This window comes from Bos indicus, chromosome X, assembly GCF_029378745.1.
Source record: "Bos indicus isolate NIAB-ARS_2022 breed Sahiwal x Tharparkar chromosome X, NIAB-ARS_B.indTharparkar_mat_pri_1.0, whole genome shotgun sequence".
NCBI lineage: Eukaryota > Metazoa > Chordata > Mammalia > Artiodactyla > Bovidae > Bos > Bos indicus.
The window spans coordinates 92,750,023-92,764,200 of NC_091789.1; the positions used below are offsets into that span (position 1 = coordinate 92,750,023).

Here is a 14,178-nt window from a genome sequence, read left to right on the forward strand (position 1 = left end):
ATCCATGCTTCTAGGGCTTCCCAGGTGGTGCTAGTGGTAAAGAACCTGCCTGCCAATGCAGGAGGCAAGAGACGCAGGTTTGATCCCTGGGTCAGGGCAATCCCCTGGAGGAGGGCATTGGCAACCCACTCCAGTATTCTTGCCTAGAAAATCTGATGGACAGAGGAGTCTGGAAGGCTACATACAGTTCATGGGATCGCACAAAGTTGGACATGACTGAAGTGAATTAGCATGCACACACATCCATGCCGCTGCCTTAAAAATAAACAAATATTGTCAGATATTCTTTGTACAGAACAGCACTAACCTCCCCCTCTCCAGATGTAACTACTGAGGGCAGTTCTGTGTGTTTTATTGCAAACGGTTTTCTCTATATTTACACACATCCACAGGGTACCAATATGAGCATCTCTCCCCTGCTTTTCCTCTTTAGCAGCATGTCCTGAACAAGTCTGTCTCACTCTGTTTCCTGTTCCACACATGCTCCAAACCTCCATTATTCATTCACTCAGCATCGGTCACTGACAATAGACATTTACAAGATTTTCCCAGTTGTTTGCTCTTCCCACTCTTGTGCACACAGCCCTGTGCACCTGTATCAGTGTTTCTTTAGCACATGTTCCTAGAAATGGAATTGTTGTATCAAAGTGTTCATTCATCCAACACCTAATGGGTCTGTACTGCATACTGAGCACCATTCTAGGTCCTGGAGAGACATCAGGGACAAGATAAACAACAGTCCCTGCCCACGTGGAGGTGCCAGTCTAGTGGGGGCTGTTGCTAGTTTTTATTCTGATGGATGCTGTACCTGCCCTGTACCGGAGTGGGATTCTGCAGGTGGTTGGACACCTTGGCTGTTGCTCTCTCCAAGATCTTCGGGGTCATGGGGCTGGGACAGTCCATTTGAAAGTGTGTGGGGGGAGACAGAGATGAAACTGTCAATTGGGGAACATGGAAGAATAGGGAAGAAGAGGTCCAGTGTAGGGCCCGTCGTGAACAGGAAAGGAAGAGATCACTTAGTCATGATACAAGGGACCAAAGATGGAAAACTCCACTGGACAGAGGCAGGAAATTGCCCATGTCAGGTCCAAGGGCTTGGGAGCCAGGATGGGGGTCAAGTATTAATAATGGGACAGCCCTCTCCCAGATGGACCATCACAACCCACAGAGCTGGAACAGTCAGTTCTGGGGAAGGGAAGAGAAGAGTCTATTTTAGAGCAAATCATTGTGTGTGTTGGGGGACATTAAAGCTACCAACAGAAATCCAAGGTGACTTGCATGGGACATCAAACACCAGCCCCAGATGGCTGCAGTGTTGCACCATTTTGACCATCCACTGCCCATCGCCTTGGCCTCCTGGCTCTCATCCAGCCTTGGAAGGTCTCCACTCTCCTGCTGAAGCTGCCATCTCCCCTACCCTTGCCTTCATCCCACCTCTGGACTCGTCCCCCTCAACCCAACAGATTTGGATCAGAGATGGGAGAAACCATAAACCAGCAGAGGATGAGCTCCTGGACTCTGACTGGTCCCTGTAACTCCAGGTTGGAGCCATGGTTGCTGGGCCAGAATTGCTGGGCCAGTGTTTCTCCTACAAACACTCTATGACAGCTTCAGGGTTACAGGATTGCTGTCCACACAGCAGCCCTGGGGCTAGGCCTGGGTCTGGTCTCCTAAAGACCTTGGGGGTGGGGGACGCTGCATAAAAGGAGCTTGTCCTAGGAGTCTGAGGATCTCTAGACCTAAGAGGTGGCGTAGACCATGACAGACAGGTGGGAAAGGAAGCATGGCTGGGGTATGGACAGATGTGGACACCCACATAAACCCTCTCTGACCAGCATGTTCTGAGAGACACTCTTCCTCACAGGGATGACCCTCCCAGCAGTGGCTGCATGGCAAGGGCCTCCCAGTTTATCTGAGTCCCCACCTACTCCTCCAGGAATAACAATGTCTTGTCGTTCAAGGTCATACCTTTGTGTGAGACAAGTCCCAGGCCCAGGAGTCTGCATCCCAGGCCAGGAACAATGTCTGCAAGAAGGAAAGAGGTGTGGTCCCTTGGGGTCTCCCCCTCTCAGCCCACCTTCCATAATAACCATAGGAAGTACAATTAACATTCATCTTCTGCTTGCAAAGTGCCTGGGGTGATACTAAGCATCTTGTATGGATTTCCCCACTTATCTCCACAATCAACCTCTGTGCACAGACAGACACTATCATATAGCTAGAGAGAGGTAATGAGAGACAGAGACACCAACAGACCTGCAGCTTCATGCCAGAGTTCCTCCAGCTGGCACATGCAGGGAGAGCTGAGCGTGGAGCTCACTGTGACTTCAGAGACACTAAGGCAGATAGGTACAAATTTCGGGGGTGGAGAGACTTGAATGACCTCTGAATTCTGCCTCAAATCTAGGGAAGAGGATGTGGACAAGGAACCCTAGAGACAGAGTATGCCCAGAGGGAGAGGCAGATCTGGTGCTAGGGGGGGCAGGGAAGGACAGAGATACACAGGGTGGGTGGAAGTGGGTCTGGCAGGGAGGCCAGGGAGACCCAGGGCCAAGTGAGGGCTATCACAGCCTTGAGGGGTCAGGTGGTTAGGGGCAGAGGTCCCCTAGAACTGTCAGCACACCCTTCCTGATGCTGCAGGGAGACGTGGGTGCTGCCCAGGTCAGTGAGGTCACTCTACCTGTGCCTCAGGCCAACTTGCTAGCTTTTATTTTGACAAATGCTGTATCCCAGCCCCCAGTCCTGGAGCAGGATTCTGCAGGTGGTTGGATACCTTGGCCTTTGCTGTAAGAAGAAATAAATTCTATTTTACCCCAGTTTCATTCTTCATTACTCAAATTTAATAATCTGCTAACGAACATTGTGTACCTTATTGTCCATGCAGATACAGAAGAGGACGTCCAAAAGAGATACAGAAAGATTTTATTTTCCTTTCTCCTGAAGAAGATTGGATGAACCAGCTGAATTTCCCAGCAGAGGAGACGGGTGCAGGGAAGGGTGGCTTGAAAGCACTCTGGGGTCATGACGAGCATTTTCCCTTAGGTTCCCTGGGTAGATACAGCTCCTTCCCTCCCTCCTTTTCCTCCTTCTCTTCCTCCTCCCCTTCCTCCTCCATTTGACAAATCAAATTTTTGAGATGCAGGGAGACTATGGCTTTGCCTGATGCCAGAAGTCAGCCTCTATGTGGCCCCAGGTGCGCCCCGAATCAAGCCTGGAGTCCAAGGTGGATGCATGTGCTCTCCTGATGAGCGTCCAAAATGACTTTCTTTCTTTCTTTTTTTACTTCCTGGCTTTCTTGTTTCTCTTCCAGCAATTTTTAAGATTCGTTATAAAGCAAAATTCTGGGAATTCCATGGCAGTCCAGAGGTTAGGACTCTGTGCTTTCACTGCCAAGGTCCTGAGTTCCATCCCTGGTCAGGGAACTAAGATCCCACAAGTCACAGAGTGGGAAAAAACAATGAATCCTATTCCTAGTAAAGAATTGGGAAAACGCAAGGACGTGTGAAAGAGCAGTACATCCATCACAAGAAAACACTTCTGAGCTTTATTCACCAAGACCCACAGTAAAGAACACATTGTACAAGTGACTCTAAAGCAAATGCTTCACAGAACAATACTGACCCTTATATATGTGATATTCACCAATATTGTCTATTCTGTTTGTGATGTGCTATGTTATTTCATTCTAATTCATTTAAAATGCACAATTCTTTTCAGAATCCTTAAAATATTCTATTGGCCATGAATCACAACCTGAAGTTTGGAAAGTCCTTCTCCAGGGTCCCAGTGTGTGTCAAACAGGTGACTTGCTGCTTTGAGTCCTGCAGGGAAGGTTCAAGGAAACCTCATGATGCCCCTCTGAGCCAGGGTCCCCTGGAAGGTGTAACCTAGAGGCTTCCTGCTCCCAGGCTTGGCCCAGGCTTGACCTGGGTAGGGGTGGGCCATCCCAGATGTCTGGGGAAAACACTCTTATGTCTCTTTTTCACTCTCACACTACTACCACACTCACAGCGCTTCTGGGATGTGTGGGTTTTTTCCTCACACCAAAGAAATTCTCGGCGTCATCAGCTGGGTGTCCTACAATTCCATTCAATCTTGACACTAACAGGAGTTTGTGCAGACAAGTTAAGAGCTCAGTCCCACAAGACTGTCCCTTCCACCTCAGATGCCAGTTCATAGTCCCAGGTTGTCACTGTACTTCTGACCAACCAGCTATAAATCAGAGGTTCCTATGACCCCCTTCTCAAATTCAGTCATTTGCTATAATAGGTCACAGAACTCAGGGAAGCACTTACCTACATTGACTGGTTTATTATATAATAAAAGGACGTGATAAAGGACACAAATGAACAGCCAGATGTAGAGAAACCGGGGGTAAGTTCTGGAAGGATTCAGGGCACAACAGCTTGTGTCTCTGTGACATGAGGGTGCCCACTCTCTCAGCATGGATGTGTTTACCCACACGGAAGCTCCTGGAACTCCACGCTAATGGGATTTTATGGAAGCTTCCTCACGTAGGCATGATCAAATATTAACTCCTTTTCCAGCCCTCTCCCTTCTCTGGAGGATGGGGGTTGGGGCTGAAAATTCCAAGCCTGTAATCATAGCTTGGTCTTTCTGGTGACAAGGACCCTACACAGAGTTGCCTCATTAGAACAAAAGATGCTGTTAGTGCTCTTACCACGTAGGAAATTACACTGGTTTTGGAGCTCTGTTCCAGGAACCCAGGGCAGAGGCCAATATACATTTTTTTCTATTTCACAACAGGTGGAGGGAGATGCCAGCTCAGGCTCTCTCCTTTTGGTGGACAGAGATGCCAGCTCAGGGTAGATTGGGTTATAAACAAATGACAGACAATCAGAGTTTATTTCTCACGGATGCTGCACGCCCACTGCAGGTAGACTGGGGCTCTTCTGCACATTATCAACACACTCATGCCAGATCTCAAGGACACAGAGTAGCCCCATGGGTGGCCCAGCAGAGAGAAAAGGGAGTGACTAAGCATGAACCAGCTCATCAAATGGCCAATGGCCAACTCTGACCCTCAAAGGGGTGAAAGTGTGCAGTCCTATGGAAGCATAGGATATTTGTGAACATTCTAAAGTCAACTACAAGGAGGGTATGACATCACAAAAGAGAGTATGGTGTGGGAGAACTGCCTAATCCAGTGGTTCTCAATGGGAGAGGGCAAGTGTGGATCTTGTCCCCTTAGGGGACACTCAACAATGTCTGGAAACATTTTTGGCTGCCATGACTTGATAGGGGGATAGGCTACTGGCATCTAGTGGACAGAGATCAAGGATGCTGCTAAACAACTTTCAATGCAGAGAACAGTGCCCCCCAAGAAAAATAATCCAACCCCCCTTCAAATGTCAATGGTGCCAAGGTTGAAACCCTTAGCTAAAGGAATGTTGTTTAAATGGAGAGATTTCAGGCATTAGACAGAGGCAATCTCTCAGCGAGGGTAGGCAAATAGTACAATTCTTCTCACTCAATTTATCATCAGGCTCCTATTAAGCCTTGACTGTGTACAAAGCTCTATGAGAAAGGCTGACAAGGTGAGAGACGGGTTCCTGTCATCCTCTTAAGGGAGAAAGTTGATGATGAATGAGTCTTCTTGTTCCCCCTGCTCTGAGGGCCACCTCAGCTTAATGTCAAGGGTATTCGTGTGTGGTTCTGCTTCTCTGCTTTCTTTTCTGTCCCAGGACCAATCTGCTAATCCCTGTGCCAGCACCATCCCATGTCATGGACAATAGCTCCACAATAGGATTGACTGTTCAGAAGGCAAGTGCTTCCTCTTTGTACTTCTTTAGGTCCTTTGAACTCCTGGGTACATTTTAGAATCTACTGGTCAAGTTCCATGATTGGAAAAAAAAGGGGGGTCCCTGTTGGGATTCTGACTGGAATTTCAGTTAATTCATAGATCAATTTGGGGGTTAATGACATCTTTATGTAGTTGAGCCTTCCTATCCGAGAACCTGGGCTTTGTCTCCATTTTTAAGGTCTTTCTTAAGTCTTCCATAAAGTTTTATAATTTACTGTATCCACATTCTGTCCATTTTTGTTAGCTTTATTTTCTATTATAGTCTCTCTCAAAAGAGCCTACATGATTGGTAGGGGGCCTGAGACTCAGGGGAGTGGCCAGACCCTGCTATCCAGTTCACATCTGAAGGAACTGCTAAAGGGGACAGATTTACCCTTCCATTAGAGACAGAGGGCTTGGGGTACACTGCTAGGGGCAGACACCTTTTGCCTTGAAAATCAGCCAACCAACTACACTGTAAAAGAAATTATATGGGAACCATGGTAAACATATTTCTACTTTTGATGAAACACTAGACTTTAGAAATCAGGAAGGTATTGGATGGGGGACAAAGGCAGAAAGGAGACTGGGAGACAATGAGAAAACTATACTGTCTTCATAATATTGCTGTGGATTGAGTCCAGTTCACTTTATTCTCTTGGTTTAGTAAATGGATTTATTCTCCTTTAGGGAGACACATGTTCTTGTAGGGACAGTTTTTCAACGCTTGGCATAGGATAATGTTGCTTTGAACAATGTTTTATGTGTTTTACAGTTTTATCTGCATGTGGTATTCACAAAATGCATGGATTGAGGTATCACCCATTCAGACTCTCCATAAGTGTGTAAGACACCTGAGGATCCTGTTTGCTTTGGGGTGATTGGCCATGGAGCACACAGACTGGAAGTGATCCCCTCTCTACAGATGTGTTTCTGTCTTTCACTATTACTGTGGAGGCTGAAGGTGCCTCAGGCTCTAATTTGCTTCCTTCTCAGAATTCCCCACACCTAACCTCAGGCCCTTCCCAGGTGGCAAGTAGGGAGTTCACCATTATTAGAAGTCAGTAGAGTGCTGTCTACCCATGTAAGGGTGTTGATGATGCAACTAGCCCTGTAGTTCTGGGGGCAGTTCTTGCTCTTTCTATGTATTTACCCTCCACCTGGGGTTTCTCTGGATACACTCTTACTTTCTTAGTTGCTTCCACCTGCTCCTCTGGGCTTCTGGTTCTCTTCACCCTTGTAAACCTTATGTGCACTGCTTTCTTTTTTTAGAAATCCTTCACAATTCCTGGTTCCTGGATGGCACCCTTTCTTCTTTTCCAGGAATTAATGAAACCTTTCCATCACTTCAGTGGTGCAGTGGGGAAGTACACAAGTTTGTTCAAACAGCCATCTTCAGACAGTCTTTAAGGGTGTTTTTTAAAGTTCCTAGAGAAAAAGTTGTTTTCATTTTATTATATTGTGTTCAGAGAATGTCCCTTGGATTCTACATTTTGCCAGGGCTGATGGCAGTGGTGGTAGAATGTATCAAGATTGCATCTGTGGCCTGTTGTGAGTATTATGGGCTTCCCAAGTGGCACTCGTGGTAAAGAACCTGCCTGCCAATGCAGGAGACATAAGAGACTCGGGTTCGATCCCTGAGTCGGGAAGATCCCCTGGAGGAGGGCATGGCAACCCACTCCAGTATTCTTGCCTGGAGAATCCCATGGGCAGAGGAGCCTGGTGGGCTACACTCCATGGGGTCACAAAGAGTCGGACACGACTGAAGCGACTTAGCACGCATGGATGCCTGGGTATTATAAGAAAGTTGGGCAGATTTTTCACTTTCTTCAATAAGCAATTCTTAGAGTTTCACCTGATCGGCAAAAGTGATTGATACCAGTCAATCTGTGAGGTGTTGGAGTGGAGTGTACAGTTCAGTTCAGTCGCTCAGTCATGTCCGACTCTTTGTGACCCCATGGACTGCAGCACACCAGGCCTCCCTGCCCATCACCAACTCCCAGAACTTGCTCAAACTCATATCCATCGAGTCAGTGATGCCATCCAACCATCTCATCCTCTGGCGTCCTCTTCTCTTCCTGCCTTTAATCTTTCCCAGCATCAGGGTCTTTTCCAAGGAGTCAGTTCTTCGAATCAGGTGGCCAAAGTACTGGAGTTTCAGATTCAGTGTCAGTCCTTCCAATGAACATTTAGGACTGATTTCCTTTAGGTTTGATCTTCTTGCAGTCCAAGGGACTCTCAAGAGTCTTCTCCAACACCGCAATTCAAAAGCATCAATTCTTCAGCGCTCAGCTTTGTTGATACTCCAACTCTCACATCCATACGTGACTACTGAAAAAACCATAGCCTTGACTACATGGACCTTTGTTGGCAAAGTAATGTCTCTGCTTTCTAATATGTTGTCTAGGTTGGTTATAGCTTTCCTTCCAAGGAGTAAGCGTCTTTTAATTTCATGGCTGCAGTCACCATCTGCAGTGATTTTGGAGCCCCCCAAAAGATAAAGTCAGCTACTGTTTCCACTGTTTCCCCATCTATTTGCCATGAAGTGATGGGACCAGATGCCATGATCTTAGTTTTCTGAATGTTGAGCTTTAAGCCAACATTTTCACTCTTCTCTTTCACTTTCATCAAAAGGCTCTTTAGTTCTTCTTCACTTTCTGCCATAAAGGTGATGTCATCTGCATATCTGAGGTTATTGATATTTCTCCCAGCAATCTTGAGTCCAGCTTGTGCTTCATCCAGCCCAGCGCTTCTCATGATGTACTCTGCATATAAGTTAAATAAGCAGCGTGACAATACACAGCCTTGACGTACTCCTTCTCCTATTTGGGACCAGCCTGTTGTTCCATGTCCAGTTCTAACTGTTGCTTCCTGACCTGCATACAGATTTCTCAAGAGGAAGGTCAGGCGGTCTGGTATTCCTATCTGTTAAAAGTTTTCCACAGTTTATTGTGATCCACACAGTCAAAGGCTTTGGCGTAGTAAAAAAAGCAGAAGTAGATGTTTTTCTGGCATTCTCTTGCTTTTTCAATGATCCAGCGGATGTTGGCAATTTGATCTCTGGTTCCTCTGCCTTTTCTAAAACCAGCTTGAACATCTGGAAGTTCATGGTTCGCGTATTGCTGAAGCCTGGCTTGGAGAATTTTGAGCATTACTTTTATATTACCACATTACCATCACCTTATGCATGTACAGAATGTGGAAAAGCCTTCTCTCAGAAGTCACCTCTTATCATACACCAGAGTGTGAGATGAGTGCAATTGTGCAGTAGGTGGAGTATTCCTTGGCATTGCCTTTCTTTGGGATTGGAATGAAAACTGACTTTTCCGGTCCCGTGGCCACTGCTGAGTTTTCCAAATTTGCTGGCATATCGAGTGCAGCACTTTCATAGCATCATCTTTTAGGATTTGAAATAGCTCAACTGGAATTCCATCACCTCCACTAGCTTACCACACTCACTGAATCCAAAGGGCTTCTCTCTGGTATGAACTCTCTGATGTATAATGAGATGTGTCTTCTGGGAGAAGGCCTTTTGACACTCCAAACATTCATAAGGTTTCTCTCCAATGTGGACTCTCTGATGAACAATGAAGAGAGACTTCTGGGGGAAGGCCCTCCCACACTCAGAACATTCATAGGATTTCTCCCCAGTGTGAATCCTCTGATGCACAGTGAGGTGTGATTTCTCAATGAAGGCTCTTCCACAATCTCCACATACATACAGTTTCTCCCTAGTATGAACTCTTTGATGTATAACAAGCTGTGACTTCTTAATAAAGCCCTTCCCCCACACACTACAAACATTTTGTTTCTCCCCAACTTGAACTTTCTTATACTGAATATGGGCTTGCTTATGATTTATAACTTTTTCGCATTGACTGTGTGCATGGGATTTCATTCCAATGTGAATTTTCTCAGGCACTGAACAAAATGAACTATAGCTAAGTGGTTTCCCACATCCAAATCTCTCAATGGGGTTCTTTCTTATATAGCTCCTATTACAAGTCAGTGAGTCTAAATTAGATTTCGAGCTCTTTTCACATGAATCAAAGTGATGGAGTGTTTTACTTGAAGGATCAAGGTCTATGCATCCACTGAATATTTTTTCCAAATACATTACATTTAGGGCCTCTCTTCTTGGTCATTGTTTCATGGCTGAAGACGGTGATCTGCCTCAAAACGCTGCCTTGGTTTCCTCGATATCTATCTAGCTGACCATCAATATACCAGACTTTAAAGACAGAGCACAATGAATTATCCTTTGGGGCTCTTTCCAGTATCTCCATTTGAAATGAAAGTTCCCCAGAAATGATCTGCTGACAAGAATCAGAGCTTTTCTCTCTACCTGAAAGAAGAGAAAGGTAAAATAGACACCAAAAAGAAAACAGGAATGAACAGACATTCTAAGAAGGAGGCTGATGGATATTAAAAAGGAGGACTAACAAATTTTAAGGAAGAGAGGAAGCCACTCATGTCAGGGAAGAAGAAAATGTTCTATAAGCCATTTCCCCAATTCTCACTTACCTGAATAGGTCCACCTTGACAACTCACTCTCTATAGTCCACGGGTCCTTTCCATGTTCCAACTTGGAGATTATGTCTAGTTTTAAATATGAACACCCTGTTAAGGAAAAATTACAATCACCTTGGTCTTGGCAGCTCAGAAACTCATGAGGAGAAAAAAGGGAACTCCCAGCAAAGATAGATCTTTAACTCTCAAAAATCAATTCCAAATATAGCAAAAATATAAACATAAAAAACTGAAATGATAAAACATCCTGTTTGTAAAAAATCGTAAAGGTCATGGTCTTGACATTTCTGAAAGATGAAGAGGATTTCACTCATTGTTATACAGAGAATTTTCCCTTACCCACAGAGACCAGGTGGCTATAGATCTCCAGCATTACATCCCTGTGTAGGGTCTTTTGAGCAGGGGCCAGCTGCTGCCACTCCTCCTGGGTGAAGTCCACAGCCACATCCTCAAATGTCACTGGTTCCTGTAACAGCATATTCCTGTACAATCTGCTCATTCTGATCATTTTTACCACAGCAATACCTGTAGGATGCCTACTTTGTACTTTGTGTAGCATAGTTAATGAGAAAAAGAATGTGAAACCCTGCCATTAGCAAGAATAGTTAGCAGGACAGAGTAGAGAGCCTAAGCTGCCGCCGCCACTGCTGCTAAGTCACTTCAGTCATGTCCAACTCTGTGCGACCCCATAGATGGCAGCCCACCAGGCTCCTCTGTCCCTGGGATTCTCCAGGCAAGAACACTGGAGTGGGTTGCCATTTCCTTCTCCAATGCATGCATGCATGCTAAGTCGCTTCAGTCGTGTCCAACTCTGTGGACCCTATGGACAGCAGCCCATCAGGCTCCTCTGTCCACAGGATTCTCTAGGTAAGAATACTGGAGTGGGTTGCCATTTCCTTCTCCAAGACAGCCTAAAAATAGATGCAAATAAAAGTGGAAAATTTAATACATAATAAAGGTAGCACTTCAAATAAGTATAGAAAAGATAAATTACTCAAAACTGGGCAGTTATCAGAAAGAAATGTAAAGTTGAATTCTCTATTTAATTCTGTACCCATAAAAAAAAAATTAGATCTAACAAAAGTTTAAACAAAGAAAAAGGGAAGCCATAAAATAAAGACAGGAGAGACGGATTTGCTTTAAATATATATATATATATATATATATATATATATATATAAAATGATTTTAAAGTGGAGAAGACTCTTCTAACAAAGCATGCTACAAAACACAGGTGCCACAAAGGAAAACTGATAAATTTGACTACTTTCTATACTGCATGGCAAAATATATCATAGCTCAAAGAACAAGCAATGAACTGGAGAGAAGATATGGGCACAGCACACAGGATGGACAAAAGTTAATGTCCTCAGCAGAGTGAGAGAGCTCCTACAAAGCAAGAATAAAAAGACCAACAACTTAACTTAAAAAAATAGTCAAAGGACAGGACTACCAATTCACAAAAAAGAGGATGCAAATTGATCCTAAGCATGTAAAATGATGCTTGGCTTTATTTGCATGAAGAGAAATGCAAATTAAAAGAAGACATCACATTTCCTTTATATTTTATTGAAGATTGAAGTTTGATAAGTCACTGAGTTGGTGAAAATGTCAAGCACACTCAAATTGTGGGTATACGCTAGTACAATATATTTTAAGGGCAATTAATTCGGCAATATTCATCATAATTCTACATGTACATATCCTCTGACTAGCAATTCCATTTCTAGAAATTATTTTATATAAATACTCATAGACATGAGCAAAATAGCACATGTGAAGATATTGCACTATAGTACTGTTTATAGTAGCAAAAGCATGTAAACAGCCTCATGGGGGGTTGGATGAATCAATTATGCTTCAATCCCCACGAGGAAATACCATATGGAGTCATAAAAAGCAGTAAGGAAACTACATAGATTCACATGCAACAATCTCTAAAATATATTGTTAAGTGAAAAACGCATTCATCCACTCAACAAGCAGTTATTGAGCACCTGCTGAATACCAGGCAATGTCTAAGGACAGGGGATACAATAGGAAAGAAACCTGGTTAAAATACCTTCCCTCGAGGAGCTTGCATTCTAGTGAGAACCGACAAAAAGGTTGAGAGATAAATCCCCACCTAGCCAGAAAAAAGTTTTAATGTGTACTTCAAAATTCATATTCAGATCAGATCAGTCACTCAGTCGTGTCCGACTCTCTGCGACCCCATGAATGGCAGCACGCCAGGCCTCCCTGTCCATCACCAACTCCCGGAGGTCACTCAGACTCACGTCCATCGAGTCAGTGATGCCATCCAGCCATCTCATCCTCTGTCGTCCCCTTCTCCTCCTGCCCCCAATCCCTCCCAGCATCAGAGTCTTTTCCAATGAGTCAACTCTTCGCATGAGGTGGCCAAAGTACTGGAGTTTCAGCTTTAGCATCATTCCTTCCAAAGAAATCCCAGGGCTGATCTCCTTCAGAATGGACTGGTTGGATCTCCTTGCAGTCCAAGGGACTCTCAAGACTCTTCTCCAACACCACAGTTCAAAGGCATCAATTCTTCGGCGCTCAGCCTCCTTCACAGTCCAACTCTCACATCCATACATGACCACAGGAAAAACCATAGCCTTGACTAGACGGACCTTTGTTGGCAAAGTAATGTCTCTGCTTTTGAATACGCTATCTAGGTTGGTCATAACTTTTCTTCCAAGGAGTAAGCGTCTTTTAATTTCATGGCTGCAGTCACCATCTGCAGTGATTTTGGAGCCCAGAAAAATAAAGTCTGACACTGTTTCCACTGTTTCCCCATCTATTTCCCATGAAGTGGTGGGACCGGATGCCATGATCTTCGTTTTCTGAATGTTGAGCTTTAAGCCAACTTTTTCACTCTCCACTTTCACTTTCATCAAGAGGCTTTTGAGTTCCTCTTCACTTTCTGCCATAAGGGTGGTGTCATCTGCATATCTGAGGTTATTGATATTTCTCCCGGCAATCTTGATTCCAGCTTGTGTTTCTAGCTGTTAGAAAGCAATAAGCAAAAGACAAAGAAGGGAATGGAAGATTTACAGGGAAACACAAAATGGCGAATACAAACGTGAAAAGATGCTGATGCTCATTTAATCATTAAAGAAAAGCAGATGAAAAGAAGATATAACGTTCAACCTTAAAAACAACAAGCATGAAAAACACTGATGCTATCTGGTAGTGGATAAAATATTGGGAAGTGGCCCTCCTTGTAAACGATTTTTAACTACATGTAGAAGCTGATTATACAATATCAAAATAGAATTTAAGAAATACTCTTTACATTTTAAATATGCTTGCTCCCTAATCTAGCATACTTACGTCTAAGAATTTGACCTATACAAATATGCAAAGAAATTTTTATAAGGTTGTTCCCTTATTTATGACTTCACTGCTTTAGAGTTCTGTCTAGACCATGTACTAGCTGCACCTCAGTCTATTCATCTGAAAAATGGGGATAATAATAGGACCTAGCACAAAGCATTTCTGGGTATATTAGATGAGTTAATTCCATTAGAATTTATTATAATGGTGCCTGGCACACAGTAGATGTGAATATTCTTATTATAATTCTTACTATTGTATATCAAAGAATTTTGAAATAAGGAGTTCACGATCTGAGCCAAAGTCAGCTCCTGGTCTTGTTTTTGCAGACTGTACAGAGCTTCTCCATCTTTAAAAAAAAAAAAATCAATCTGATTTTGGTATTGGCCATCTGGTGATGTCCATGTGTAGAGTCTTCTCTTGTGTTGTTGAAAGAGAGTGTTTGCTATGATCAGTGCATTCTCTTGGCAAAACTCTGTTAGCTTTTCCCCTGCTTCATTCTGTACTCCAAG

General features: G+C 44.1%; 1 protein-coding gene across 1 annotated transcript in view; it reads right to left on the bottom strand.

Moving 5' to 3' along the window:
• Positions 1 to 9,203: 9,203 nt before the first annotated feature.
• Positions 9,204 to 14,178, bottom strand: part of LOC139181547 (zinc finger protein 630-like) — a 38,422-nt gene continuing 33,447 nt past the window's right edge. Inside the window, 2 exon segments of the mRNA XM_070785059.1 lie at positions 9,204 to 9,638; positions 10,677 to 10,799. Of these exon segments, the coding sequence (XP_070641160.1) occupies positions 9,204 to 9,638; positions 10,677 to 10,799 (558 nt within the window).